Raw genomic sequence first — 26,165 nt, 5'->3', positions numbered from 1 at the left:
TAATAATAACCACATAATGATAATGGACATATGGACAATAACCGCAGAAGACTTTGATATACCAGGCACAGGGGAAAGTTATATATAAGGAGAATAGGCGCAGAAAACTTTAATAATAATAACCACATCATAATAATGGGCTTAATTGACGCAGAGGAAAATGATCTATACGGACAATAGGCGTAGATAACAGCCTCTATAAGAACACAGAAAAGTTACGTTAGGACTCTATGGGATATGATACACGTAGCCATCTGGTCTAGTACTCCTCCTTCCCTCGCCAGGTGTTACGTCACAGACACGCACGTAGACAACACGAGATTACAATTCCGCCATCTGCTGTTTGTTGCGTGTATGTGTTGTAATGAGACGGGATGATGTGTGTATGTGTGTGTGTGTGTGTGTGTGTGTGTGTGTGTGTGTGTGTAATGATCATATGCTTCAGGTCACGAGCCAGAAAAAAATACCATGAACTGCCAGTAGTAATAGTAGTAGTAGTAGTAGTAGTAGTAGTAGTAGTAGTAGTAGTAGTTGTAGTAAAAAAACAACCCCTTACTAAATCTACTAAAAAATCTTCCTGACTTGCTAAACGTAACATACACACACAAACATTTATTTCTCTCACTCCTCACTCACACCTGGAAAAAAAACACGAAACCAATGAAGAGAGACCAATAAAAAGCTATAACCAAATACACTCGACTCTGCTACAGTAACCCAGTAGATTAGCATAACGTAAGGTACACAAGCAGGCGTCACTTTTTAATTTCTCGGTCACGCTTGAAACGCCCAACTAATGAAGAGAGGAGGTGGTGAGCTGGTGAGGTGGTGAGGTGTTCCCCGCACGAGTGACCAACGAAAGGTGTGACCGACGAAGGGAACACAAGTCAATAGGGGAATTCTGTTTACTGAGTGGCCGAGTGTTGTGAAGTGTTCTTGATACGGCACCCAGGAGGAGGAGGAGGAGGAGGAGGAGGAGGTGAGGAGGCTGTGGCTGAGTGGTTAGCGTGCCGGCGTCGCGTCTAAGAGAACGTGGGCTCGAGTCCTGCCCGCCGCCACAGCTTGGATTTTTCATTCACCGCCGAGTGGCCAAGAATACCCACATGCTGTCCTCAAGATCTCCTATCAACCCGGACTCTAGATTCTCTCTCTAAAGAGACACTCAAAGATGAGCTCCGGGGGGCAGCATGAACCAGGCAAGATGGCGCCTCTACAAACACTTGCCTGCGCCATAACGAGCTGGTGTCGACCCTCCGGCCCCACCAAGAAAGCCTACCGGCGCCATAGGTCGAAACGTAAAAAAAAATATAATAATAAAGAAGAAAAAGAAAAAAAACGGAGACGGAGATGAGGATGAAGACAAAGACCAAAAAGTAAAGTAAAAGAAAGGAAGAAGAAAAGGAAGAAGAGCACGAACACAAAGACAAAGTTGAAAAGGAAGAAAAAAGGAAGAAGAAAGAGGAGACTATATACTCACCAACAAACTAACAAACATCTTCCCATGCAGCAGCTCCTCCTCGCCCACACCTCTTCCATACATTCCCACACACGTGAGAGGTAGATAAACACACGAGAAGGAATGGGTGAAAAAAACACATGAGAAACAATATCAGGAGCATGAGAAACACACACACACACACATACACACACACACACACACACACACACACACACACACACACATACATCCCTCATCCCACACACACAAAGGTACAAGCAGCATCACCCTCCTCATCTCAACTCATCTCTCCAGCCCATCCCTCGTAAGACTCATCTCTCCACGTGGGAAGCTGCAGAACCACAGAACATTCAGCTTTAGGCCACTGGAGCAAACGGTTACCTCAGCACAGATCTATCTATACTCACCAGTAACCGCGGAAGACAGACAGCGAGGAGGAGGAGAAGGAGGAGAAGGAGGTTGAAGAAGAGCAGAGGGAACTGTAAGAGGAAGCGTAGAAGCCACAACATTGCACTCCATAACCGCGGTAGAGAGGCAGTGAAGAGGAGGAGGAGGAGGTTGAAGGAGAGGAGAGGCAAGGGTAAGAGGGAGAATAGATGATGCATAACACAGCGATTCATCCTCCCCAGTAACCTCAAAAGACAGACGGCGAAGAGGATGAGAAGAAAGAACACTCCCATTGCTAAAAAGGAAATTGTGTGATTATTATGGATGAAGCGGAAAAGGGAACGTAAGAGGAAGGTTAGAGAATGCACTTACTTCCACCTAACCAATGGAATGACAGGAGTAACCTTGGGAATGTAAACAGTATGGTATGTGTGCCTCGTAGAATTTGTCCTGAACCGATAAAATGAAATAAAAACTGAAGTGAACCGATAAACGAAACGAAAATTTGAAGGGAATGGAAAAACTGAGCTGTACAAAAACTGAATGGGATCGAAAAAAATGAACTAAGCAAAAACTGAAGGGAACCGATAAACGAAGCGAAAATATGAATGGAATAGAAAAACTAAACCCAAAACTTACGGGAATCGAACACGGGAACACCCACGAGTCGAACCTAAAACAATTAAGTCGAGGAAGCTTTGCATAAATTTACATGAAGGCAACAACCGCAGCGGCCATTAGCGACTCCCCTTGACCTCAAGTGACGGGCTCGAGACTACGGACGGAGGCCAGGGAGGAAGGAAACACGAGTCAACAGGGAGGAACGAAGAAGGTAATTGCAGGTAAAGGTGAAAGATTAGGAGGAGGAGGAGGAGGAGGAGGAGGAGGAAGAGGAAAAAGAAGAATACGGGATCACTATTTTGGAGGCTGGAGAGGAAGGAAACATGGAAACTCAGGGTCGGAAGAGATAATTGCAGGAAAAAGTGATGAATGGGGAAGAAGAGGAGGAGGAGGAAGAGGAGGAAGAGGAGGAGAAAAAGATGGAGGAAGACTTGAGGATCACTGACATAAGCTGAAGGGATAGAAAAAACAAGAAAACCAAAGCAAGAAGCGAAAACAATTATACTGAAGATGAAGTGAAGAATCTGAAGAAGGGGGAGGAAAAGGAAGCAGAAGATTAAGAAAGGTTATTGAGGAAGAGGTGGAAGAAGACAACTGAACTACTGACGAAGGATGCTGGAAAGGAAGAAAGAACAAGACAACCAGAACAAGAAGCAAAAATCATTACTACTGAAGATGAAACAAATATGAAAGACGAGCAGCAGAAATAGTAGTCGCAGTAGTAGTAGTAGTAGTAGTAGTAGTAGGAAGAGGAGGAGGAGGAGGAGGAGGTAGAGGAGGAGGAAGGCTCGCAAGAAGTAGGAATAGGTAGAGGAGGAGAAAGAGGAATCACAGCAGGAGTAGGTGGAGGAGAAGTAGAAGCCGCAGTAGAAGAAGAAGTAGGAGAAGAAGTAGAAGCCTCAGTATTAGGAGTATCAGGAGGGCTCTAGGGCTTCCATACGGCCAAGAACGACTAACAGAACACAAGGCAGCAATGGTCCGACGGTCACAGTGGAGGCAGATGGCTTTCGTAACGGTGACAAGAGCGGCGTTACTGTGGACACGGACGAGGGCCAGGACGCTCCGCAACGACCCTCCTGCTGCTATACACAAGTCATCTGGTATACAGTGTTAGGGGGTGGGTCCTTTGCCACACACACACACACACACACACACGGAGGGGAGGGTCAGTGGGTGTCTCGTATATTGGGATCTCCGTTTTCTTTACGATTTGTATGTGTAGGGAGTTCTATTTTTTTTACCGGGGACTTTGTTGATGTGTTTTGTTTTGTTTTGGTTTTTTGGATTGGCTTTTTCGTGTTGTTTTCTTGATCTGAACCCGTGTCTTTCATTTTTTTCATTGTTTTTTATATTTTCTTCTTTTATATCTTCTTGTTTTTGTTATTGTTCTTCTTCTTGTTCTTCTTTTTCATCTTATTTGCTTTCTTTATCTTCTTGTTCTTACTTTTCCCCTTGTTCTTGTTTTTGTTCTTCTCCTTCTTCTTCACATCACTCTTATCCTCTAAAATGCCTCTTTATCTTCCTCTTATATCTTTTTCTTTTCCTTCTTTTTCCCCTTCACACCACAATGTTATCCTCCTCCAGACTTCCTCTCATATCCTCCTTTTCCTCCTTACTCTCCTCATTTATCTTCTTTTTCCTTTTTCTCCTCTTCACACATTGTTATTACCCTCCAGACTTCCTCTCATATCCTCGTTTTCCTCTGTACTCTCCTCATTTATCTTCTTGTTGCTTTTTCTCCTCTTCACACCCAGTTATTATCCTCCACATTTTCTCTCACATCTTCCTTTTCCTCGCCTTTCCTCATTTGCCTCCTCTTTCGTCCTCCATTTCCTCACATCACACAACAGTTAGCCTTCAAACTTCTCCTCATATCGTACATTTCCTTTCTTTTCCTCATTTATCTTCTTTTTCCTCCTCCTTTACCTCGTCACTTTTTGCTCGCCTTTCCTCATTTGCCTCCTCTTTCGTCCTCCATTTCCTCACATCACACCACAGTTAGCCTTCAAATTTCTCCTATCGTACATTTTCTTTCCTTTCCTCATTTACATTCTCCTTCGCCCTCCTCCTTCACCTCTAGCGTCACTTTTTGCTCGTGGCCCTTCAGGATTCTTACCTCCCGTTAAAATGGAGGCAAAATTGCAAATACACAACAGAGGGTCTCGTTATACATCTGTTCATGAGAGTTTTGGGCTCTATATGTTTGCGAGCGTGTGTTTGTGTGTGTGTGTGGGGGGTGGGGTGGGGGGGTGGGGGGGGGATTCTGCTATTCTGTTTTGCCGTGGTTAGCGGGACAACACTATTTTCTATTCTTTCCCCTTCTTGTTTGTCTATGTTTTCTTTTCCTGGGGTCATCTTATAAACACTCTCCTCCACTCTCCGTATGTTACTCTGAGCTCTGAAAGTGTCTGCGTTCTTTTTTTTTTTTGTGAGTGTGTGTGTGTGTGTGTGTGTGTGTGTGTGTGTGTGTGTGTGTGTGTGTGTGTGTGTGTGTGTGTGGGTGTTTGTTTTTGTGTGTGTGAGCTTCCTTTTTTACCTTCTAGTTCTCCCTCTTACGTCTTTCAATGTCCGCCCTTCACCTCCCTCCATCCGCTATACTTCCTGCCTTCCTTCTAGCCCTTCCGAGGCGGTGAATGCATAATGTGTGTGTGTGTGTGTGTGTGTGTGTGTTGTGGTGACTAACAGAGAGACACAAAATCCTTCTCATTAAGCCTTTCTTTTCTACTTGCATTCTCCTTTTTTTGTTCGGTAATATCTATACTTCGACGACCTTCATCTACTGTTTTCTGCCTTCCTTCCTTTCTTATTACTATGTTTTTCTTCACTACTTATCCTTTTTTGGTCTCTAATATCTATACTTCGACTACCTCCACCTACTTTTCCATTCCTTCCTTCCTTCCTTCCTTCCTTCCATTCTTAATATAATGATGATGCGGTAACTTCAAACACAAGGGAGGTCACTCGGTTCCTTCCTTCCCTCCGTTTTTATAATAATGATGTTACGGTCACTTCAAACACGAGGGTAAACTAAGTAAATGAAGACAACAAAAGCACAGTCGGTCTACACATAACAGCTCCTGGGATACAGTTACTCACCATCTGCCCTCGCCCGTAAATCTCCCTTCTCATTGTTTATAACGTGATATCTAAACATTAATTGCACATCTCTTTAATTTGCCCCATTCAACCTCTACAGCCTCACTACCTGCTCGGCCTGAAGTTATCCCATTCCGAGCGCTCCTTCCATTCTCTTAGAGGGGTACACAAGTTAGTAAGAATGTGTATGTTTGTGTGTGTGTGTGATAGTGTGTTTGTTCGTAATGATTCTTGGGTTAACTAAAGCTTATTCTTGCTCTCTTCCTTCCTTCCTTCCTTCCTTCCATCTGTTACTTCCTGCCCGTCTTCCTTCCTTCCGTCGTGTGTGTGTGTGTGTGTGTGTGTGTGTGTTATTGTGTTTTGCGGTAACTAGCGGTATAACGCAAACCCATTCTTCCTTCTTTCCTCCTCCTACTTCTCCCTCGCGTCCTCTAGCCCCCCCCCCCCCCTCCCTCCTCCTCCTCCAGCTCCCCCCTGCATCCTTACACACCAAAACAAACCCTCCTGGACAGTGGCGTCACAAATAAGACCGTCACGGAGAGCGCCAAGGAGTTACGGACGCGCCTATATACGGTAACAGACGACTCGGAGCGCATCATCGGCTGTATTACTATAAACATTTCGGCGCTTAAACTCACCTATTTGACAAGGCTTTCGTAGGAGTTGTGGGCATTTCCAGGGGGAGTTTTATGACCCTGGTGGTAGTTTGACCCTTCTTCCGTATCCTGATCTTAAAATAACACTCATGAAAACCCGATTGATCTCCCATTTGGCCTCTGGAAATAGTTGAAGTGTGAGATCTGGATACATTTAATAATACCAGGGAGCCGCTTCTCTGTAACGGGACGGCCGGGAACCAATCCTTTTAACCACGACCTTAAGAATCTGAGGTCTGAAATTTTCCCATTGCTTTAAATCTGCAGGGAGTCTTCATCTCCTGGTGGTCTTACTCCTACGTCCGGCAGTGAAGCGAATGAGGAACGAAGGAGGAAGAGAAGGAGGAGGAGTTGTCGTACTGTAAAGAGCCTCGCCGCGTGGTTGTGTTGCCTCGCCGGTGTGTTGCGGCGCGCGTTACAAGGGAAGGTGTTGCTGATGTTACCTGTGCGAGCCATCTCAACAATTCCTTATCTTAAGTAAATAGACGTTACTACAGTGGCGTTGGCAGGTGAGTGGAGTCGATTCCCTGTTTGTGGGGTTAGATAGCGTGGTGAGTATTATGTTTTGTGTTATTAGTATTATCATTATTATTAGTAGAAGTAGTGATAGTAGTATTAATGTTTTTGTTGTGAATAGAAGTTACTACAGTGGCGTTGGCAGGTGAGTGGAGTCGATTCCCTGTTTGTGGGGTTAGATAGCGTGGTGAGTATTATGTTTTGTGTTATTAGTATTATCATTATTATTAGTAGTAGTAGTGATAGTAGTATTGATGTTTTTATTGCATGGGATTAGAAGCTGCTGCAATTGCATATATTCTTATTATCAGTATTGTTATTTTTTTTTGTTGTTGTTGTTGTTATACGGGGTGAGAGAGAGAGAGACTTTGCTTTGTCATGCATTTCTAAGTAGTCATTAACGGCGACAGATGTGCTATGTTACCTAAACAGGAGACAAGGTAACTCTCTCTCTCTCTCTGTAATTCTTGTTTTCAGTCATATTTTTGTTGTTGTTGTTGTCGTCGCGTGCCGGGGTCAAGGGTCAATGTCAGGGTCTCGGCCACAGTGCCTGGAGGGCGTGGAAGCGTGCGTCGAGGCGTGGGGTGGCGCGGTGTGGCTCATCTATATACATTGCGTTACGTTGAATTGGTTTCTTGAGCTTTATGATACCTACGCGGGATGAATGTTGATGCTGTTCTTTGTTGTCTTGCCGTTTCTTTCTATTGTTACCATCATTATTTTTATCATCATTATTAGTTGAAGTAGTAGTATGAGTATTACTACGTGGACTCTTCTTATCCTTCTTCTTATCAGTATTACTACGTGGACTCTTCTTATCCTTCTTCTTATCGATATTACCACGTGGACTCTTCTTATCCTTCTTCTTATCAGTATTACTACGTGGACTCTTCTTATCCTTCTTCTTATCAGTATTACTACGTGGACTCTTCTTATCCTTCTTCTTATCAGTATTACTACGTGGACTCTTCTTATCCTTCTTCTTATCAATATTACCACGTGGACTCTTCTTATCCTTCTTCTTATCGATATTACCACGTGGACTCTTCTTATCCTTCTTCTTATCAGTATTATCACGTGGACTCTTCTTATCCTTCTTCTTATCAATATTATCACGTGGACTCTTCTTATCCTTCTTCTTATCAATATTACCACGTGGACTCTTCTTATCCTTTCTTCTTATCAATATTACCACGTGGAATCTTCTTATCCTTTCTTCTTATCAATATTACCACGTGGAATCTTCTTATCCTTTCTTCTTATCAATATTACCACGTGGAATCTTTTTATCCTTTCTTCTTATCAATATTACCACGTGGAATCTTTTTATCCTTTCTTCTTATCAATATTACCACGTGGACTCTTCTTATCCTTCTTCTTATCAATATTATCACGTGGACTCTTCTTATCCTTCTTCTTATCAATATTATCACGTGGACTCTTCTTATCCTTCTTCTTATCAATATTATCACGTGGACTCTTCTTATCCTTCTTCTTATCAATATTATCACGTGGACTCTTCTTATCCTTCTTCTTATCAATATTACCACGTGGACTCTTCTTATCCTTCTTCTTATCAATATTATCACGTGGACTCTTCTTATCCTTCTTCTTATCAATATTACCACGTGGACTCTTCTTATCCTTCTTCTTATCAATATTATCACGTGGACTCTTCTTATCCTTCTTCTTATCAATATTATCACGTGGACTCTTCTTATCCTTCTTCTTATCAATATTATCACGTGGACTCTTCTTATCCTTCTTCTTATCAATATTATCACGTGGACTCTTCTTATCCTTCTTCTTATCAGTATTATCACGTGGACTCTTCTTATCCTTCTTCTTATCAATATTACCACGTGGACTCTTCTTATCCTTTCTTCTTATCAATATTACCACGTGGACTTTTCTTATCCATTCTCACTGACCCAGAAGACAATGGGAAACTCGAGTCACCAAGGTCAGATAACGAATGGCCTTCCACTTGACCCTCAGTATCACAGTGACCTCTGACACGTATCTTCACTGGACCTAGCCTAACCTATCCTAGCCTAACCTAGCCTACCCTAACCTAGCGTACCCAAAAGACAATGGGATACTCGAATCACCAAGGTCAGGTCACGAATGGCCTTCCACTTGACCTTCAGTATCACAGTGACCTCTAAAACGTATCTTCACTGGACCTAACCTAACCTATCCTAGCCTAACCTAACCTAACCTAGCGTAGACTAATCTGACAGAACCAAAATGTGCAATGAGTAGGTTAGCATACTTTAGGTCAGGTTAGGTTAAGTGTAGGATTGGTTAGGTTAGGTTAGGCTAGGTTAGGTTAGGTTACATTAGTTTAGGTTCGGTTCGGTTAGGTTAGGTTAGGTTAGGTTAGGTGTAGGATAGGTTAGGTTAGGTTACAATAGTTTAGGTTCGGTTCGGTTAGGTTAGGTTAGGTTAGGCTAGGTGTAGGCTAGGTTAGGTTAGGTTACATTAGTTTAGGTTCGGCTCGGTTAGGTTAGGTTAGGTTAGGTTAGGCTAGGTGTAGGCTAGGTTAGGTTAGGTTACATTAGTTTAGGTTCGGTTCGGTTAGGTTAGGTGTAGGATAGGTTAGGTTAGGTTACAATAGTTTAGGCTCGGTTAGATGAGATTAGACTAGGTCATCACTCTTGCTATCATCTGTGTCCTACAATTCAACTTTCCTATTTCCATGATACAGACAATGTTTTAGAAGGCTTTTAATACTAAGACTGTTAACTGTATGTGTGTGTGTGTGTGAGAGAGAGAGAGAGAGAGAGACTTTGCTTTGTCATGCATTTCTAAGGAGTCAATAACGTTCAACAGATGTGCTATGCTACCTATAGAGGAGACAAGGTGACTCTCTCTCTCTCTCTCTCTCTCTCTCTCTCTCTCTCTCTCGGGAGGGAGGGAGGGAGGGAGGGGCCCAGTTTTCTCCAATTAAGCCTCTGAGCTATGGCACTTAATGAGTTACGGTCGTGAGTTGATGGCTTTTGAGGTCGGTGTGTGTGTGTGTGTGTGTGTGTGTGTGTGTATTTTCAGAATGAGCTGGCACACCACAGCACACACACACACACACACACACACACACACACACACACACAGCCAAACAAGACTAATACAAACAAAATCTAAACGAAATAAAAATTGAAATACAGAACAGAGCGAAATTTTTAGTAAGACTATATAGAAAACTAAAGACCAGTAAAGCACATTAATAGAAATATAAAAAAAAGCAAAATAAAGCTAAAAAAAATCAAGATTAACAGGTTTTAATTGCACGAAGTCATGTTAAGAAAAAAAGGTGTTCCCATCTCACGCCTGGAAGCAAAGTCATCTCTCTCTCTCTCTCTCTCTCTCTCTCTCTCTCTCTCTCTCTCTCTCTCTCTCTCTCTCTCTCTCTTAACCCCCCCAACACACACACAGTTCATAAATCACACCTCAGTCTCTTCCTTTTCACCTCCTTCTTCTCCTCCTCCTCCTTCTACCACGCTCTCAATGGCACGGGACTCTCGCCTCTATGGGCCGGCCGGAAGTGAGTGTTGCTTGTCATTATATGGTCTGCAACGATGTCATTATTTCGTATTACTTTCCGTTCCCTCTGTTGTCTTTCCGTTGATATCCTCTCTCTCTTTCTCTGTCTGTCTCTCTCTCTCTCTCTCTCTCTCTCTCTCTCTCTCTCTCTCTCTCTCTCTCTCTCTCTCTCTGTCCAGTCTATATTTTCCTTCCTGTCTATTACGTTTACTTAACCTCTTTATTTTTCGTATTTTATTGTGTTCTTATTTCTTATTATATTCTCTCAATCCTTTCGTTTCTTGCCTTCCCTTTTCTCTCCATTTATTGTTTTCCCTTCCCTCTCTTCTTTTCCCTTTCTCTCCTGTTCTTTTTTCTTATCTCCTGTATTTCTTTTCTTATCCCTTTTCGTATTCTTCCTCCTTTCTTTTTTCTATCTCTCTTTCTTTCTCTGGTTTCTTCTTACTTCTCCTTTTCATAATATTCCCCCTCTCTCCTTTTCTTTTCCTCCTCTCCCCTTTCTTTTCGTTTATCTCTCTTTCTCTTTTCTTAACCATCTCCTTTTCATAACATTCCTCTTTTCCTTTCCTTTCCTTCTCCTTCTCTCTGAATTCTTCATTCCTTTTCTTCCGGTTTCCTTCCTTCCCAGTTTTCTACCTTCACCTCCTTCCCTTCCCTTCTTCTCACCTCCCGTGGCCACAGACAGACGTGCCTTGCCTACACACACACACACACACACACACACACACTGTCGCCTCTAGGAATCAGGAAATGGATTGAGACTCTACGGGCGATTGACTCTCCTTGGAACTGACCTAAATAGTAAATGTTTCTGGTCGTGTATCTGCTCTGTGTGTGTGTGTGTGTGTGTGTGTGTGTGTGTGTGTGTGTGTGTGTGTGTGTTGTTGTTGTTGTTCAGTGATTTCGTGTTGTTTCTTTCTTTGTTTTCTTTTCTACTAAGTTTTGTTCTTCGTTTTTTTTTCTTTCTTATTTTGTGTTATTAGTGTTATTACTGTTGTTTGCCTTCTTTTTATTATTATTATTATTATTATTATTATTATTATTATTATTATTATTATTATTATTATTATTATTATTATTATTATTTTCGCTCTTCTTTTTATTATTTTCTTTGTTTTCTTCTCTTTTTCCTTTGCCTCTTCTTTTTTTTCTCCTCCAGATCGTTTTTTTTTCCTCCAATTCCTTCTACATATTCTTCTTTCTTTCTACTTCTCCTCCTTATTTTCCTCTTCCTCCTCTCCTTCTTTTCCTACTTCTCAACTTCCTTCTCATTTCTCCTCCTCTTCCTCCTCCTCATTCTCCATCTCATTATCACCTCCTCCTCCTCCTCCTTCTCTCCAGGCAAACCAACATAATCATCGCAACAGGAGGCACCATGGGAACACAATTTAATGGACGCCTGTGATGCTACTCCATAATAAAAGAATTACCTAACAGACCACCACCACCATCACCACCACCACCACCACCACCACCACCACCTCTGATACAACACCTGTCCAAGTCATCTAACACGTAACGGGCAATGGATTAATACGCGGGTCTAGGTAGCGGTAGTTGTTACGTTGATTAATGGATGTTGATGAATAGATGAATAAATGAATACAATGAACAGAGGAATAAATGAATACGTAACTGAATAGATGAATGAATAAGTGGAGGGACAGAAAGATTAATTAATGTACGAGTGGAGGAAGATAGATAAAGGATAAATAAGATATAAGAAAAAGAGAAAGATACACACACATAAAATATACGTACGAGGTTGCTAACTGGTTACACACACACACACACACACACACACACACACACTGATACAAGAGAGACAATTCACGGACATTTAATCACAGGCGGGTCAACATTTAAAACCCAAGAATGCCAGGAATGTGTACCCCGCGGACATTTAAACTCAGGGATCTCATTCAGAGGCGCTTTTCGTATTTTTAAACATATCGACGCCTCAGTTCGCCTGTTCTAAGAGCTTTTCGTATATATTGTTTGGCTTATCATGGAGTGTTTTGTGATTCCAGTGATAGTTTTACACAACTGAAACGTAAATATTAAAAAAAAATTGTTGTGCGTTCGATCGAGGGCGCTCAATATATTACAGACAGGACAAGGTAACAGCCAATGCGATTTCTAGAGGAGTTTATCGTTTTTGCACTTACTACTTATGCGGGAAGCTTGTTGGAGTGGCGGATGTCTTAATCTGAGGGGAAAACTGAAGGGATCTACGGCTTAAGCTCTTGAACTGGAAAATAACACTTGAAAACCCGGTTAATCTTCCCTGTGGCATTGAGAACTAGTAATGTGACCCTGATGTGTTTGAGAATATGGTCCTGAACCTTCTCGATCATAAGCATTCAGAAATACAAACTATACACATTAAGCATATCAAAAGTCATTCACTCTACAACAACACACTGAAAGGTATTATATAGCTTAAGGAATGACTTAAAAGAGCTTGATTCCTTTGTGTTCCTTTAAAAATACATAACAGCGAGGTATCGTGTTTTTGGGGGGCAAGTTATACACGCTTTTATGCTCTTCTTCTTCTCCTTCTCCTTCTCCTTCTCCTTCTTCTTTTTCTTTTTCTTTTTCTTTTTCTTCTTCTTCCTCTACTTCCCCGCCAAATCAAAAAACTATAAATACACTACCGGAGAGCTCTAACAACGAAATAACTAAACAAAAGAGAATCGCAGATGGGGTTTTGATCGCGTAAGAAAGCATTCAAATTCTACACATCTCATTCACAACACTTTCCGCATCCTTTCCCTCCTTCCCTGCCTTCTCCTTCGCCCACTCCTCCCTCCATCCATCCCGCGGTTACCACAAGGCAGTAAGCGCAAAGTAATAATAGTGATTAACGTTTCCACAGGACCGTAAGTTGGTGCATCTTCGGAGTTAAAAAATGTGCTTGCTCTTCGCCATGTCTCGTGCTCTGTTATGATCTCCGCTTCGTTTGGTTCTTCGCGTGTCCAAAACTGTGTGCTTCTGACGGTGATTTGGGTGCGTGTGTGCTTGTTAGACATGTTAATTTATGTCATTCTGCCGAAAAAAAGTGATGATGAGCAGGAGGAGGAAGAGGAAGAAGAGGGGGAAGAGAGGAAAAGGGATGAGGAGGAGGATGTATATTTTGGTGGTAATTTGGGTGCGTTTGTGCTTGTTAGAATTTGTTAGTCTGTCAGGAAGTCATGAGAAGGAGGAGGAAGAGGAGGAAGAGGAGGAAGAGGAGGAAGAGAGGAAAAGGGATGAGGAGGAGGATGTATATTTTGGTGGTAATTTGGGTGCGTTTGTGCTTGTTAGAATTTGTTAGTCTGTCAGAAAGTCATGAGAAGGAGGAGGAAGAGGAAGAAGAGGAGGAGGAAACATGGAAACATGGAAACGCAGGCAACAGAAAGCCTATTGGCTCATTACGAGGTTGCCCGCTTTGGTGATTTAATCTGCTCGACAGCCTGGGGCCTGGGGAGCAGATGAAAGCACCTCGACATTGAGGAGTAGATGAAAGCACCTCGATATTGAGGAGCAGATGAAAGCAACTCAATATTCAGTTTACTCCCGACGCAGCGAAGTGACGGTCGATTCTATATTTGAAGGAGTTGATAGTATTCGCATTTACTACTTCTGAAGGAAGATTGTTCCAGTGACGGATGACTCGGTTTGAAAAGAAACTCCTTCCGATGTCTGTGTTACATCGCTTAGACTGAATGGGTAAACCGTTATTTCTAGTTCTTAGGTTGGTTTGCAATTCAAAGAAATTGGAGTAATCGACGTTATTGAATTTTTTCAGATACTTGAAGACTTGAATCATATCTCCTCGTAGGCGTCTTTTCTCTAATGTAAAGAGATTGAGTCGCTTGAGTCGTTCCTCGTACGGTTGAGCCCTTAAGGTTGGTATCATTTTCGTGGCGCGTCGCTGAATCCTTTCCAGTAAATCAATGTCCTTTCTGTAATTAGGAGACCAGAACTGTACTGCATACTCGAGGTGCGGTCTTACCATGGAATTATACAAGGATAGCATCACGTCTGGCGTTTTACACTCGAAGTTCCTCGCTATGAACCCGAGCATAGTGTTGGCTTTGTTGTATGCTTTTTACAGTGATTCGCGTGTTTCAGGTCACTGCTGATAGTGACTCCAAGATCCTTTTCCTCCTGCATCGCTTGCAGAGGTCTCCCATTCATGATGTATGTGTGGTTACTATTTCTGGACCCAATGTGCATGACTTTGCATTTGTCAACATTAAAGACATTTGCCATTTTTCCGACCATTCGATAATGTGATTGAGGTCTTTCTGAATGATTTCGCAGTCGGTCTTTGTGAGGCCTTTCCCCCCACCTTAGTGTCATCAGCAAATTTCGATATTGTGGATTTCAGTCCTGCTTCGAGGTCGTTGATATATATGATGAAGAGAATGGGTCCCAGCACTGACCCTTGAGGCACTCCACTAGTGACTGGAAGCCAATCGGAAGGCTGTCCGTTGAGTAGTACTCGTTGTTTTCTGTCGGTGAGCCAATCTCTTATCCACGCGATCAGATTGGCTCCAATGCCCGCCGAGTGCAGTTTCTAAGGAGTCTCGTGCGGTACTTTGTCGAAGGCTTTCTGAAAGTCCAGGTATATAACATCACTGGGGATGTGGGCATCCCAGTTCTTATATATACCTTGGAAGAAGTCTAATAAATTCGTTAGGCAGGAGCGCTTGTTTCTGAAGCCATGCTGGGTGTCGGAGATTACATTATTGTCTTCTAGAAACTTAACAAGTTTGTCTCTAATAATCTTTTCGAGTATTTTTCCTGCCACTGATGTCAAACTTATGGGCCTGTAGTTTAATGCAACGCTTTTGTCTCCATTTTTGAAAATTGGTGTTACGTTCGCCATCTTCCAGTCTTCCGGGACCTTTTCAATTGAACAGACTGGTTGAATATGTTAGTGAGTGGCTGAAGTATTTGTTGTTTAAGCTCTTTTAATAACCGCGGGGACAAACCGTCAGGTCCTGTTGACTTGTTCGTGTCGAGTTTATCCAAATACTCTTTCACTTCTTGGTCGCATATTGAGTCAATTTTCAGGGGCGTGATTCCCCTCGGCGGGTCAGGGTTCTCGGGCATGGTTTCGACGTTTTCGACTGTGAATACGGATGCGAAGTTACTGTTGAGGATTCTGGCCATCTGTTTACTGTCCTGAGTTGCAGCTCCAGTCTCGTCTGTCAGGGGACCAATATTGGATTTTACTTTCTTTTTCGATCTGAGGTATGTGAAGAATTTTTTTGAGTTTGTCTTGATGTCACGCGCTATTTGTTTTTCGTAGTTGCGTTTACTACTCCGAATAAGGGTGCGACAAGCTCTGAGGCTGTTGTGGTACTGAGAACGGGCTTCGGCCGTGTCATTCTCTTTCATTAGGTTATAATTCCTTTTTTTTAAGTTTACCGCCCTTTTTATTTCTCTGGTCATCCACGGTGGATCTACGGCACCATTTATGAGGAGGAGGAGGAGGAAGAGAGGAAAGGGGATAAGGAGGAGGATGTATATTTTGGTGGTAATTTGGGTGCGTTTGTGCTTGTTAGAATTTGTTAGTCTGTCAGAAAGTCATGAGAAGGAGGAGGAAGAGGAAGAAGGGGAGGAGGAAGAGGACAAGGAAGAGGAAGAGGAGGAGGATGTATCTTGTACGATTTTATTCTTACACACACACACACACACCGTCCACCCCTTCCCACACACAGTCCTCACTCAAGTTCTCCAAGCGTTACCCTCTCTCTCTCTCTTTACCGGCAAGTACTACAAATGGCAGCTTTCAATAGGCGTAAACACCACCTTAGGCAGCGTAAAGAGCAGTAGTGGAGGTGAAATGGAGGTGGTACTGGTGGTGGTGGTGGCGGTAGTGGAGGTGGTGACGATGGTGATGGTGGTGGTGAATGACGATTTAGGAACATGCAACCAACCAAAACCAATCATAAAAATAACAGTAACGCCTCCCACGTGATGCTGTGTGTGATGTGTCTCCGTGTGTGTGTGTGTGTGTGTGTGTGTGTGTAAAAGGTAAAGGGACTGGGAAAAACGATGCCAGGAAAAAAAAACATGCAAACCGGATATGAAGAATGGGAAAAGAAGGGAAAAAATACAAGCGAAAAAAATCACTCAAGGCAGAAATAAATGAAGGGAAATATGTGATTGAAAAAGAGTTGATGATGATAGTGATAAAGGAAATAAATGAGATAAAGAAGAGAATGGAGAGAAAATTGGAGGACAGGAGGTGAAGTAGTGAGCTCAGCAGGTTTGAGAGAGAGAGATAGAGAGAGAGAGAGAGAGAGAGAGAGAGAGAGAGAGAGAGAGAGAGAGAGAGAGAGAGAGAGAGAGAGAGAGAGATTAAGGAAGCAGAATGACTATCTGACAAATACCAACACAAACAAACAAACAAACAAACACACACAAACACACATACAATAACAAAGCAATTCTGAATGGATGAGGAAGAAAAAAAATAGGAAAGAAAGAGAGCGAGGCAAAAAAAGACAAAAGGAGTGTAACAAGACCGACAGACGGATTACCAGACTGACTGACAGACAAACACAGACAGATGGGCTGACCAAGATTTGAAGCAAGCCGTGAGTTGGCATTACGAGCAAGGCCATGAACGTATGTGTGTGTGTGTGTGTGTGTGTGTGTGTTAGAGAGAGAGAGAGAGAGAGAGAGAGAGAGAGAGAGAGAGAGAGAGAGAGAGAGAGAGAGAGAGAGAGAGAGAGAGAGAGAGAGAGAGAGAGAGAGAGAGAGAGCAGCAGCCTTACTCCCATTAAAACAAAAATCAAGTACAATTAAACATAACCCAACAAAAAATAATAATATATAAAGGTGTAAGTCATCCTTCACATAGGTCCCGTTGCAGTCTTTCCAGCGCAGCGTTCTAAATAACCATCGCTAAGCTTCTTAAGAATGACCGCATGACGAAGAGGAATCCATTAGTCCTACTTAAGCACCTTCTCATGCTGTCCAACTTCCTTATGCAAGAGCTGACTAGTATCGTCGTTCTTTCACCCCTTTCATTGGTAAATTCTGGGCTATCCTTTCTCGTCCTTTCGTTTGTCCTTTCTATGGCAAACTGGACTAGAGGACTTATGTTGTGTAATGAAGAGAAAGAGGAAGAAGGAGGATAAAAATGTGGAGAAGGAGAAGAAAGTAAATGATGAGAAGGGAGAATTTAAGAAGGAAAAGAAGAAGAAGGAGAGAGATGAGGGGGGGGCAAGGAGGAAGAAGAAGGAAAGAGATGAGGGGGGACAAGGAGAAGAGGAGAGAGATGAATATAAGTTATCTCTCTAACCAAAAATGGATTACTACTTTAGTTTCATTTTTTGTACCATTTATTGTATGTAAGATAAGAACGAGGATAAGAATGTGGAGAAGGAGAAGATAGTAGAAGATGAGAAGGGAGAATTTAAGAAGGAAAAGAAGGAGAGAGATGAGGAGGACAAGGAGAAGAGGAGAGAGATGAATATTAAGTTATCTCTCTCACCAAAAATGGATTACTACTTTGATTTTATTTTTTTGTATCATTAATTGTATGTATGATAGTATTGGGGGATTTGAGGATTATTTCTATTATCTTTTTCTAAGGGAGTATTACGTTAACTCTAACCAAAATGCATTACTTCTTTTGTGATATTTTCCTAACTATTTCTTTTGTTTATGGTATCCAGTTGCTGGTTTTCTTTCGTTATTTATTTTGCTTCGGTTAACCTGTTGCTAGTTTTCTTTTATTATTTATTTTTCATTATTTCTTTTATCATTCCTTCTCTATCTTCTGTTCCTATAGCTACTTTTCTTATACTTTTCCTCTCTATATCTACCTCTATTTTTCCTTTCTACTTGCTTATCTTCTCTTCATCTTTTCTCATTCTCCTTTCCCTCATTCTTTTACACATAATCGTTAACGTCATAAATTATAATAATCTTCATAGTCATAAGCTTTAAATTTAGTTCTCCCTCATTATCTATCTCTGTCCCCGTTGCTATTTTTTTATAGTTTATCTAATGGTAGCCTGTTGCGGGTTTTCTTATATCATTTCCTTCGTTAATGTCAGCTTGTTGAGGGATATCTTTATTACGTCCATTTTCCTCTGGGTCTTCCTCCTCCCCCTGCACCGTCCAAAGGAAGGAGGAAGCAGCTGTCGTTGTTTGGGTGCACGGGCGTCCCCACGGCGTGGTTAGCGAGCCCAGACAACCTCAATGTTATTATTACGCCTCCTTCAAGCAGAGAGAAACGAAGCAAGTAGAGCGCGAGGAATGTGTGTGTATGTGGTGGGGGTGGGGGGGAAGGGGTTGTGTGTGAGTGGAATGGGATGTGTCTGTGTGTGTGTGTGTGTGTGTGTGTGTGTGTGTGTGTGTGTGTGTGTGTGTGTGTGTGTGTGTGTGTGTGTCAACAAGAACAACAATGAGAATAAGAACAATAAGAATAAAAACGAGAATAACATGAAAAATAAATAATAGACGAGAGAGAGAGAGAGAGAGAGAGAGAGAGAGAGAGAGAGAGAGAGAGAGAGAGAGAGAGAGAGAGAGAGAGAGAGACAGACACAGACTCAGACAAACATACATACAGACAGACAGACAGAGACAGACAGACAGAGGGCAGGAGAAACATAAAAAAAAAAATGATAATGGTGACTTTCGCAATAATGGCAGCGATGATGATGATGATGATGGCACACGAACAAACAAACACTGATGATGGTCGATTCACATATTTTCAAGACGTAAGAGGAGCGATGGTGAGAGATGATGACAATGATGATACTTATAGCGATGGAAGGTGAGGTTCAGAGACAGAGACTGACATAAGAGGCGAAGACGGTCGATGCTACAGAGAGACAGGCACAGAAAAGGAAGGAAAAGGGTGACACATAATAGGTTGGTATAAGACACTCTCGCTTCTCACATCAGCTATTTCTAAAGGTCAAAGAGGGGGTCAGTCGGGTTCCAATAGGTGTTTCTTCAGGTTCATGGTACAGAAGAAGACTCACACTACCACCAGGGTCATAAAACCACCCCTGCAAATGCCCACAACTCCTACGAAAGCCTTGTCAATTATGTGTTCTTGGGCTGCGATATGTCTTGTGCTACGACCCTATAGTTTTGACCCACATTCGCTGCACATGAGACGGCTGATTCAAGGGTGACACAGGCATGAAAGAGGAAGGAACAGAGGTGTGAAAATTAATTAAGGTGACGAGGCACATTCACACCCATAGCTAGATACGTTGCATTTGTGGCCACCTGTTGTTGAATGAAAAGGGAGGAGGAGCAGAAAGAGAAGAAGGGGGAGGAGAAAGAGGAGGATGAAGAAAAGAGATTGAAAAAGGAAAAGGAAGAGAAGAGATACTAGCGAAATTGTGATGAGGAAAAGTAAAGAAGAAGTAAAAATTTAAAATAAGAAATAGATAGATAGATATATATAGAGAGAGAGAGAGAGAGAGAGAGAGAAGAGAGAGAGAGAGAGAGAGAGAGAGAGAGAGAGAGAGAGAGAGAGAGAGAGAGAGAGAGAGAGAGAGAGAGAGAGAGAGAGAGAGAGAGAGAGAGAGAGAGAGAGAGAGAGAGAGAGAGAGAGAGAGAGAGAGAGAGAGAGAGAGAGAGAGAGAGAGAGAGAGAGAGAGAGAGAGAGATGCGGTGATGCTCTAAAAATCTCGCGCTGATAAATTTCTAGTTGAGAAAGTGAACGGAAGGAGTCATTATAAAATTAGTGTTGACCGTGAAAAGTAAATGGCGTGTGGAGAGAGAGAGAGAGAGAGAGAGAGAGAGAGAGAGAGAGAGAGAGAGAGAGAGAGAGAGAGAGAGAGAGAGAGAGAACGTATAGAATCGACCAGTAAAACGACTCGTAATATAATCTCCACAATGCACGCAAAAACTCACTAACTAACTAACTCTATATATTAATAAGTAAATAAATAAGTAAATAAATAAACAAAATACACCCAGTTATACCAGACCCACCACCACCACCAACAACAACAACAATACCCTCACCATCACCGGACCTCCAAAACTAACACCAGCTACCCTTTCAGCATGGCGATACTCGGAGGGGTCGCGCACGGTCCCACAGACGACGTGATGCTGACCCTCCTATTGACTTCGATGCTACTGGGGACCCAAACCAACGCCGCGTCACTCCCTTCGCCGAGTCCAGTGGCGGCGGAGACCACTACCAAGACGAACCGACCAGCCTTTCCCTATAGATTCTGGCACGATGGGAAAGGTTCAAGCGTGCCGACATCAACCACATTAACCACCTCGGAGGCAAGCAGCTACGCGTACTATTACAAGAAGGACGAAGATCTAGGCACCGACCCCTCCACGTGGAAGCTCCTGCCCATCCAGATACCCGATGACTTGGTAAGCGGCGCCAGTATACAAGAGGAGGTCACTATGCCCTCCATGGTGCCTCCTTACCCTAGCCTCATCACACCCCAGTACGGCCGCCACCCAGGAGCCACGCAACCCCTGTCTTCATACCCAAGTGAGGAATTCCACCAGGGGTCAGACCAAGGGAACCCCAAACCGCAACAGCTACCCTGGAAGAGCCCTGAGTCGGAGGGTTCTAAGCCACACACCCAAGATAAGAGAGTGAGCCACGGACGACCTGAGCCACAAGATCTCACCTGGGAACGCTATGAAGCTGAGGAAGGTCACACGAGCCAAGAGCCACAAAGGGAAGACTGGGAAGATCATGAAGTGAGCCATACGAGACCTGAGATACAACGGGAAGACTGGAAACATCCTGAAGTGAGCCACGACAGACCTGAGCCACAACAGGAGAATTGGGAACATCATGGCGAAGCAACCCACGACAGACCAGAGTCACAACGGGACGACTGGGAACATCCTGAAGTAAGCCACGACAGACCTGAGCCACAACAGGAGAACTGGGAACATCATGGCGAAGCAACTCACGACAGACCAGAGTCACAACGGGACGACTGGGAACATCCTGAAGTAAGCCACGACAGACGGGAGAATTTGGAACATCATGACCAAGTGAGCCACGGGAGACCGGAGCCACAACGGGAAGACTGGGAACATCATGAAGTTAGCCAAGTCAGACCTCAGCCACAACGGGAAAACTGGAACCATCACAATAAGATGAGTCACGGGAGACCCAAGCCACAGCAGGAACCAGGGGACCACCACGTCACAGCCGGTAGCCACAGCACCCATGAACCACAGCAGCAGACTTGGGGAGGTACCCACAGCATCGATTACAGCACCGAGAGCCATGAGCCACAGCATCCAGACTGGGACGTCCATCACACAGAGAGTGGCCACAGGAATTCAGGACCACAGGAACCACAGCATCAAAACTGGGACCGCCGGGACCCAGAGGCAAACGCTTGGGCCCTTGAACCAGAACACAGCCACAGATTTGGCGCCCAAGAACAGCATCACTGGGGCCACGACAGCATGAAGCACGGCACCCAGCACGCTTCACTGCCCTCTCAGCATTACTACAACTGGACGCACACGATTGATGGCTACGAGATCAGAAACCACTACGAGAATGATCCGTTTACCCACGAAAGCCACGTCACCGGCATGAACTCCGACCAGCCACAACACGTGATGCCCACCCGCCCTATGGCATGGAACTGGAAGCCTCCGGACGCCCCTGCATGGCATCAAAACATCGTGGAGAGACTGGGCCAGCACCTCCCGAAGCTACCCGCCCTCTCAAAGCTCAGACTCCCGGGGTTGGGCAGCCTTCCACGACTTCCAAGTCTTCCGCAGTGGATTTCAGGGAGTCACAACCGACGCGTTCATGACCACGTAGCCGAGGAGGTCGAGGGGGATTACGTGCATAAATTCTACCATCTCGTACCTGAGAATAACCCTCTGGAGCACCTGGAGAGTAACCTGGACAGACACCACAGGCCGCATTACAAGTACCCGCCACGGCAGGAGAACACACTTAGCTTCGACCATGGCACAGAAGAGGCACCGCAACACCAGGGTCACAGTGCTTCTCCTGACAGCGGTGACGGTGCCTTTTACACTCCTCAACGCCCTGCCAGACCTCACCACCACGGCCCTCAGATTCACAGCCATCACAACACAAGAAACGAACCACAGATGAGCCACCAGGAGCCACAGTACAGCACACAGCACACTCGACGTCCCTCCCACAACCACCCCAGTCCCCAAAGGATTCTCAAAGTCCCACACCGCCAGGCTTACGAAGGGTACCTGGAGAAGCACCATGGCCAACCTAATAGAGAGAAGTGGATGTGGGAGGACCAGCAGGAGCACACCACCCCATCTCAACCCGCACAGAGAGACCCACTGAATAGATACCCGAGCCCGCTACACAACTGGCTGCCGCAGGAACCAACCAGACCGAGTAGTGGCTATGTCTCCCGCAACAACACGCGTCACCCCCATCACTACCGCCCACAGACACACACAGCTCCCCCGCAGCGACCGTACAGCCCTCAACCCGGCCACGGACACCCATATCACCAACAGCAGCAGCAGGAGCAAGGGAGTGGGAGTTCATGGTTGTCGGCGGTGCAAAATTACCAGGGACCTGAAGACTATGACAACATTCTCGACCCTCTCAGCAGCCTCCTCAGCAGACCCTCGCCCTTCCCTATCATCGGCTCCTCCCCGTACCAGCAGAGCATCCTCGAGAGAATAACAGGCGTGAGCACCTCCTCCACCGCCGGCCTCTCCATCCCCGGGGGCCTCCTAGTGCTGGGCCTGGCTCTCGCGCTCTTCTACTTCAACTTCGTGTGGTACCCGACGCCCGTGGTCACCGCCAAGATCTTCAAGATGCTGAATGATAACACTCCTGCCGGCAGCCTCAGCACGGGACAACAGAGAGCCATCGGGGAGGTGAGGAGAATGCTTTGCCTCAACTCTAAACACTTATGTACTTAGCATGTTCTTTTGTTTTCTGCTTCTATAGATTTTCTGCTTATCAAAATTGTGTCATTGTCATCATCGTTTGTTGAGAGTAAACCTTTTATTTAAAGCACACGGCATTGATGAGGTATTTAGGGTGTATTTAAGAGAGCTTCCCCCGGCAGGTGTACCAGGTGTTCCGCAGCCTGGAGAAGGAGTACAAGCACGACCCGTCCGCCTCGTCCGCGCCGTGCCGCAGCAGACTGGTGTGTCAGGTGCACGAGGAGCTGCCAGGCCTGTGGAGCGTCACGCAAGCCTACGCCGCCCTCGTCAAGTAGGTCTTGCATACCACAACAACACTGGGCAGGGAAGAGGGGTGAGGGGAGTGGTGCCACGCTCACTTTCAGGAGACTCACGCCCCTGCCAGTCAGTTTTAGGAGGCTGTCAGGAAGAGAACCAGTAGAGATTCACGTAACCCAAGGGCAACCTTCATATGATTTTTTTTTCTTCTTAAGAGAGTATCAAAATACCTCTGGTTAAAAATCTGCCACCTCTTCTGTTCTCTTGTAGAAACAGACTATTTTCTCTAGTTTGTTTATTACTAAGTCTGCCCAGTCCTAGCGTAAAGGAGAATAACAAATAAAGCAACACACTACCCAACTACCAACACAACACGTCACCCAAATCACGCGACCCCCACACTAACGTCCCTTCCCCCGCAGGTCCAGCCTCGCATCGGGCTCTGAGGGAGACATCGGCTTCAGCGGGTACGAGGCAGCGGCCCGACGCGGCTCCCAGGGCGGGGACTGCGCGGCGCTCTACAAGGAGTGTGCCCTGCCCGCCGCCCCCGTCAAGGCCACCCTCAGGAAGCTGCTCAACCTCCTCCTCGCAGCCTGACATCCCCGGCAACGCTCAAGCAACAGTGACTAGTGATGTGCAGAGCGACGGATGTGTGAAGGGGTGATTTGTGAAGAAGGGATATGTTAAAGGATGTGTAAAAGTGTGTAAAGAGTCAGTAAACGCCCATGGAACAGTGACTAGGGATGTGCCGAGTGAGGGATATATGAAGAGGGGATGTCTGAAGGGGTGATTTGTGAAGGGGTGATTTGTGATGAAATGATATGTAAAAGAATGCGTAAAAGAATGTGTAGAGGAGTGATATGCGTGTGTCTGTACATGGCTGTGAATTTCAGACTGAGAACAGACAAGAAATACGCCCAGAAATACGTTAGTGATGTCAAAACGAGAAAATTGAGCGTGCAAAGGCGAAGTCACGGTGAACGATATAACCTGAACAATATAACCTGACGCGTGTTTATTTTTTTACAGCAAAGGAAATAGTTCAAGGTCAAAAAAAAAACATTCCAGACAAAAATGCCCGCTAATCACTGCTCCTGTAAAAAGAAATATAAAGGAAGAGTGGACGTGTGTGTGTGTGTGTGTGTGTGTGTGTGTGTGTGTGTGACTTCGGCGCCGTGTAAATAGTTTGACCACGTGTACATAGTTGATTCACGAGAGAGTTGGTTACCTTGCCGAGCTCCAATGCATAATAGAAAATTGTTATACTTGTAAAATATATGCTTGGAAAATGAAAAATTGACGTAAGGTAACCTAATCATCACACCTGTTCTGCTTACCTGAAGGTTGAGTTTTGTTCACTCTGATTATTTACTTGCGATATTATACTTTTGTTAATCTATTTATTTTGATGTATATTTATTTAATTCATTTATTTATATATTCACGTATAATTTTATTCTCTTGACAATTATTTAGAGATATATTTGCTCTTTTATTGATGTATTTATGTATTTAGATATCTATTTATTTACTTTATTTGTTTATTCATTCACGTATCTATTAATTTACTTACCTATCTATTTATCTACCCGTCTATTTATTTATCATGGTATCATATAAAAGCAGAAACCGTTGTCTAATTATCTATTTCGCAATTCACTTATCTATTAATTTATTTACTTATCTTTCTATTTATATATTCATTTATTTATCTATATATATTTATTTTTCTAAGTATCTCCTAGAAGAGTAAGTCGTGCGTTCTCTCATTAGCTTAGCAGCCTCGAGGAAGCGTGTAGCCTCAGTAACGCGACGGTCGGGGCGCTGATAGGTATAATATGTGCCCGTCGTTATAAACTGCACGTGCCATACTGTAAATACATCCTCCTCACCGCATCCATTGTAGTCTCCCTCCCTCCCTCCCTGATACGTATTTCTGAATTGTATGCGTGATTGGCACCTCACAGGGACGCGTATTCCCTCCCTATCTCTCTACTTTTATGCGCGCCCACTCTTGAACGGGGCAGGTTACGCTATTTTAGGTTAAGTTAGGTTAGGTTAGGTTTCGTTGAAGACACCTGAGGTAATTTCCAGAACACTCCATGGTTAGTTTTGAAGCCACAGCCGACCGTCTTCACTCAGGGACCACATACCCGCAGAGAGATTGAGAATATGCCTCCTGGACCCGAGCCGCTGAGCCGTGGGTGACGCGTGGGTCTCGGCTCATAAACTAACCTTGTAATTATTCTCAGTCTGTTTTCCGGTAGAGAGTAGGAGAATACATCAATAATCATGCAAACCTAACCTTGATTAACCTAACCTAAACCCTGCCACACAACGAAGGCCCATGTTATCCTTCCCTTCACATTTCCTTTATAGCCTACTCTATCTTCTTTAGTCTCCCTTCATTTCTCCGTTTTCTCTCTCTCTCTCTCTCTCTCTCTCTCTCTCTCCAACCAGTTATAAGCACCAACGAAAGACATCACTGAATCACTTACAGAAACAACTAAAAGCCAAAATATGCAATGTGATTAAATATTTTCCCTTCCCTGCATTTCTACGCCTATTAATTCATCTATATTTATTTTTCATAGACATTTTCTTTCGTTTCCTCGTATGTCGGCCAGAACTGCCTCTCTATATGACAACATTTCGGTAAGGTAAGCATTGAATAACCAGCAAAGGCATAGTTAGTAACACTAGAATGTCATATC

General features: G+C 44.0%; 1 protein-coding gene across 1 annotated transcript; it reads left to right on the top strand.

The window, feature by feature from the left end:
• Window positions 1-6,612: 6,612 nt before the first annotated feature.
• LOC126983954 (uncharacterized) lies at window positions 6,613-25,736 on the top strand. The gene is made up of 4 exons (XM_050837220.1): window positions 6,613-6,728; window positions 20,322-23,142; window positions 23,337-23,485; window positions 23,874-25,736. The coding sequence occupies exons 2-4, from the start codon at window positions 20,323-20,325 to the stop codon at window positions 24,046-24,048; spliced, it is 3,144 nt and encodes a 1,047-aa protein (XP_050693177.1). The 5' UTR covers window positions 6,613-6,728; window position 20,322; the 3' UTR covers window positions 24,049-25,736.
• The last annotated feature ends 429 nt before the right edge of the window (window positions 25,737-26,165 follow it).

Source organism: Eriocheir sinensis, chromosome 55 (assembly GCF_024679095.1).
Source record: "Eriocheir sinensis breed Jianghai 21 chromosome 55, ASM2467909v1, whole genome shotgun sequence".
Taxonomy (NCBI): domain Eukaryota; kingdom Metazoa; phylum Arthropoda; class Malacostraca; order Decapoda; family Varunidae; genus Eriocheir; species Eriocheir sinensis.
This window is presented reverse-complemented; position numbering and strand designations above follow the sequence as displayed.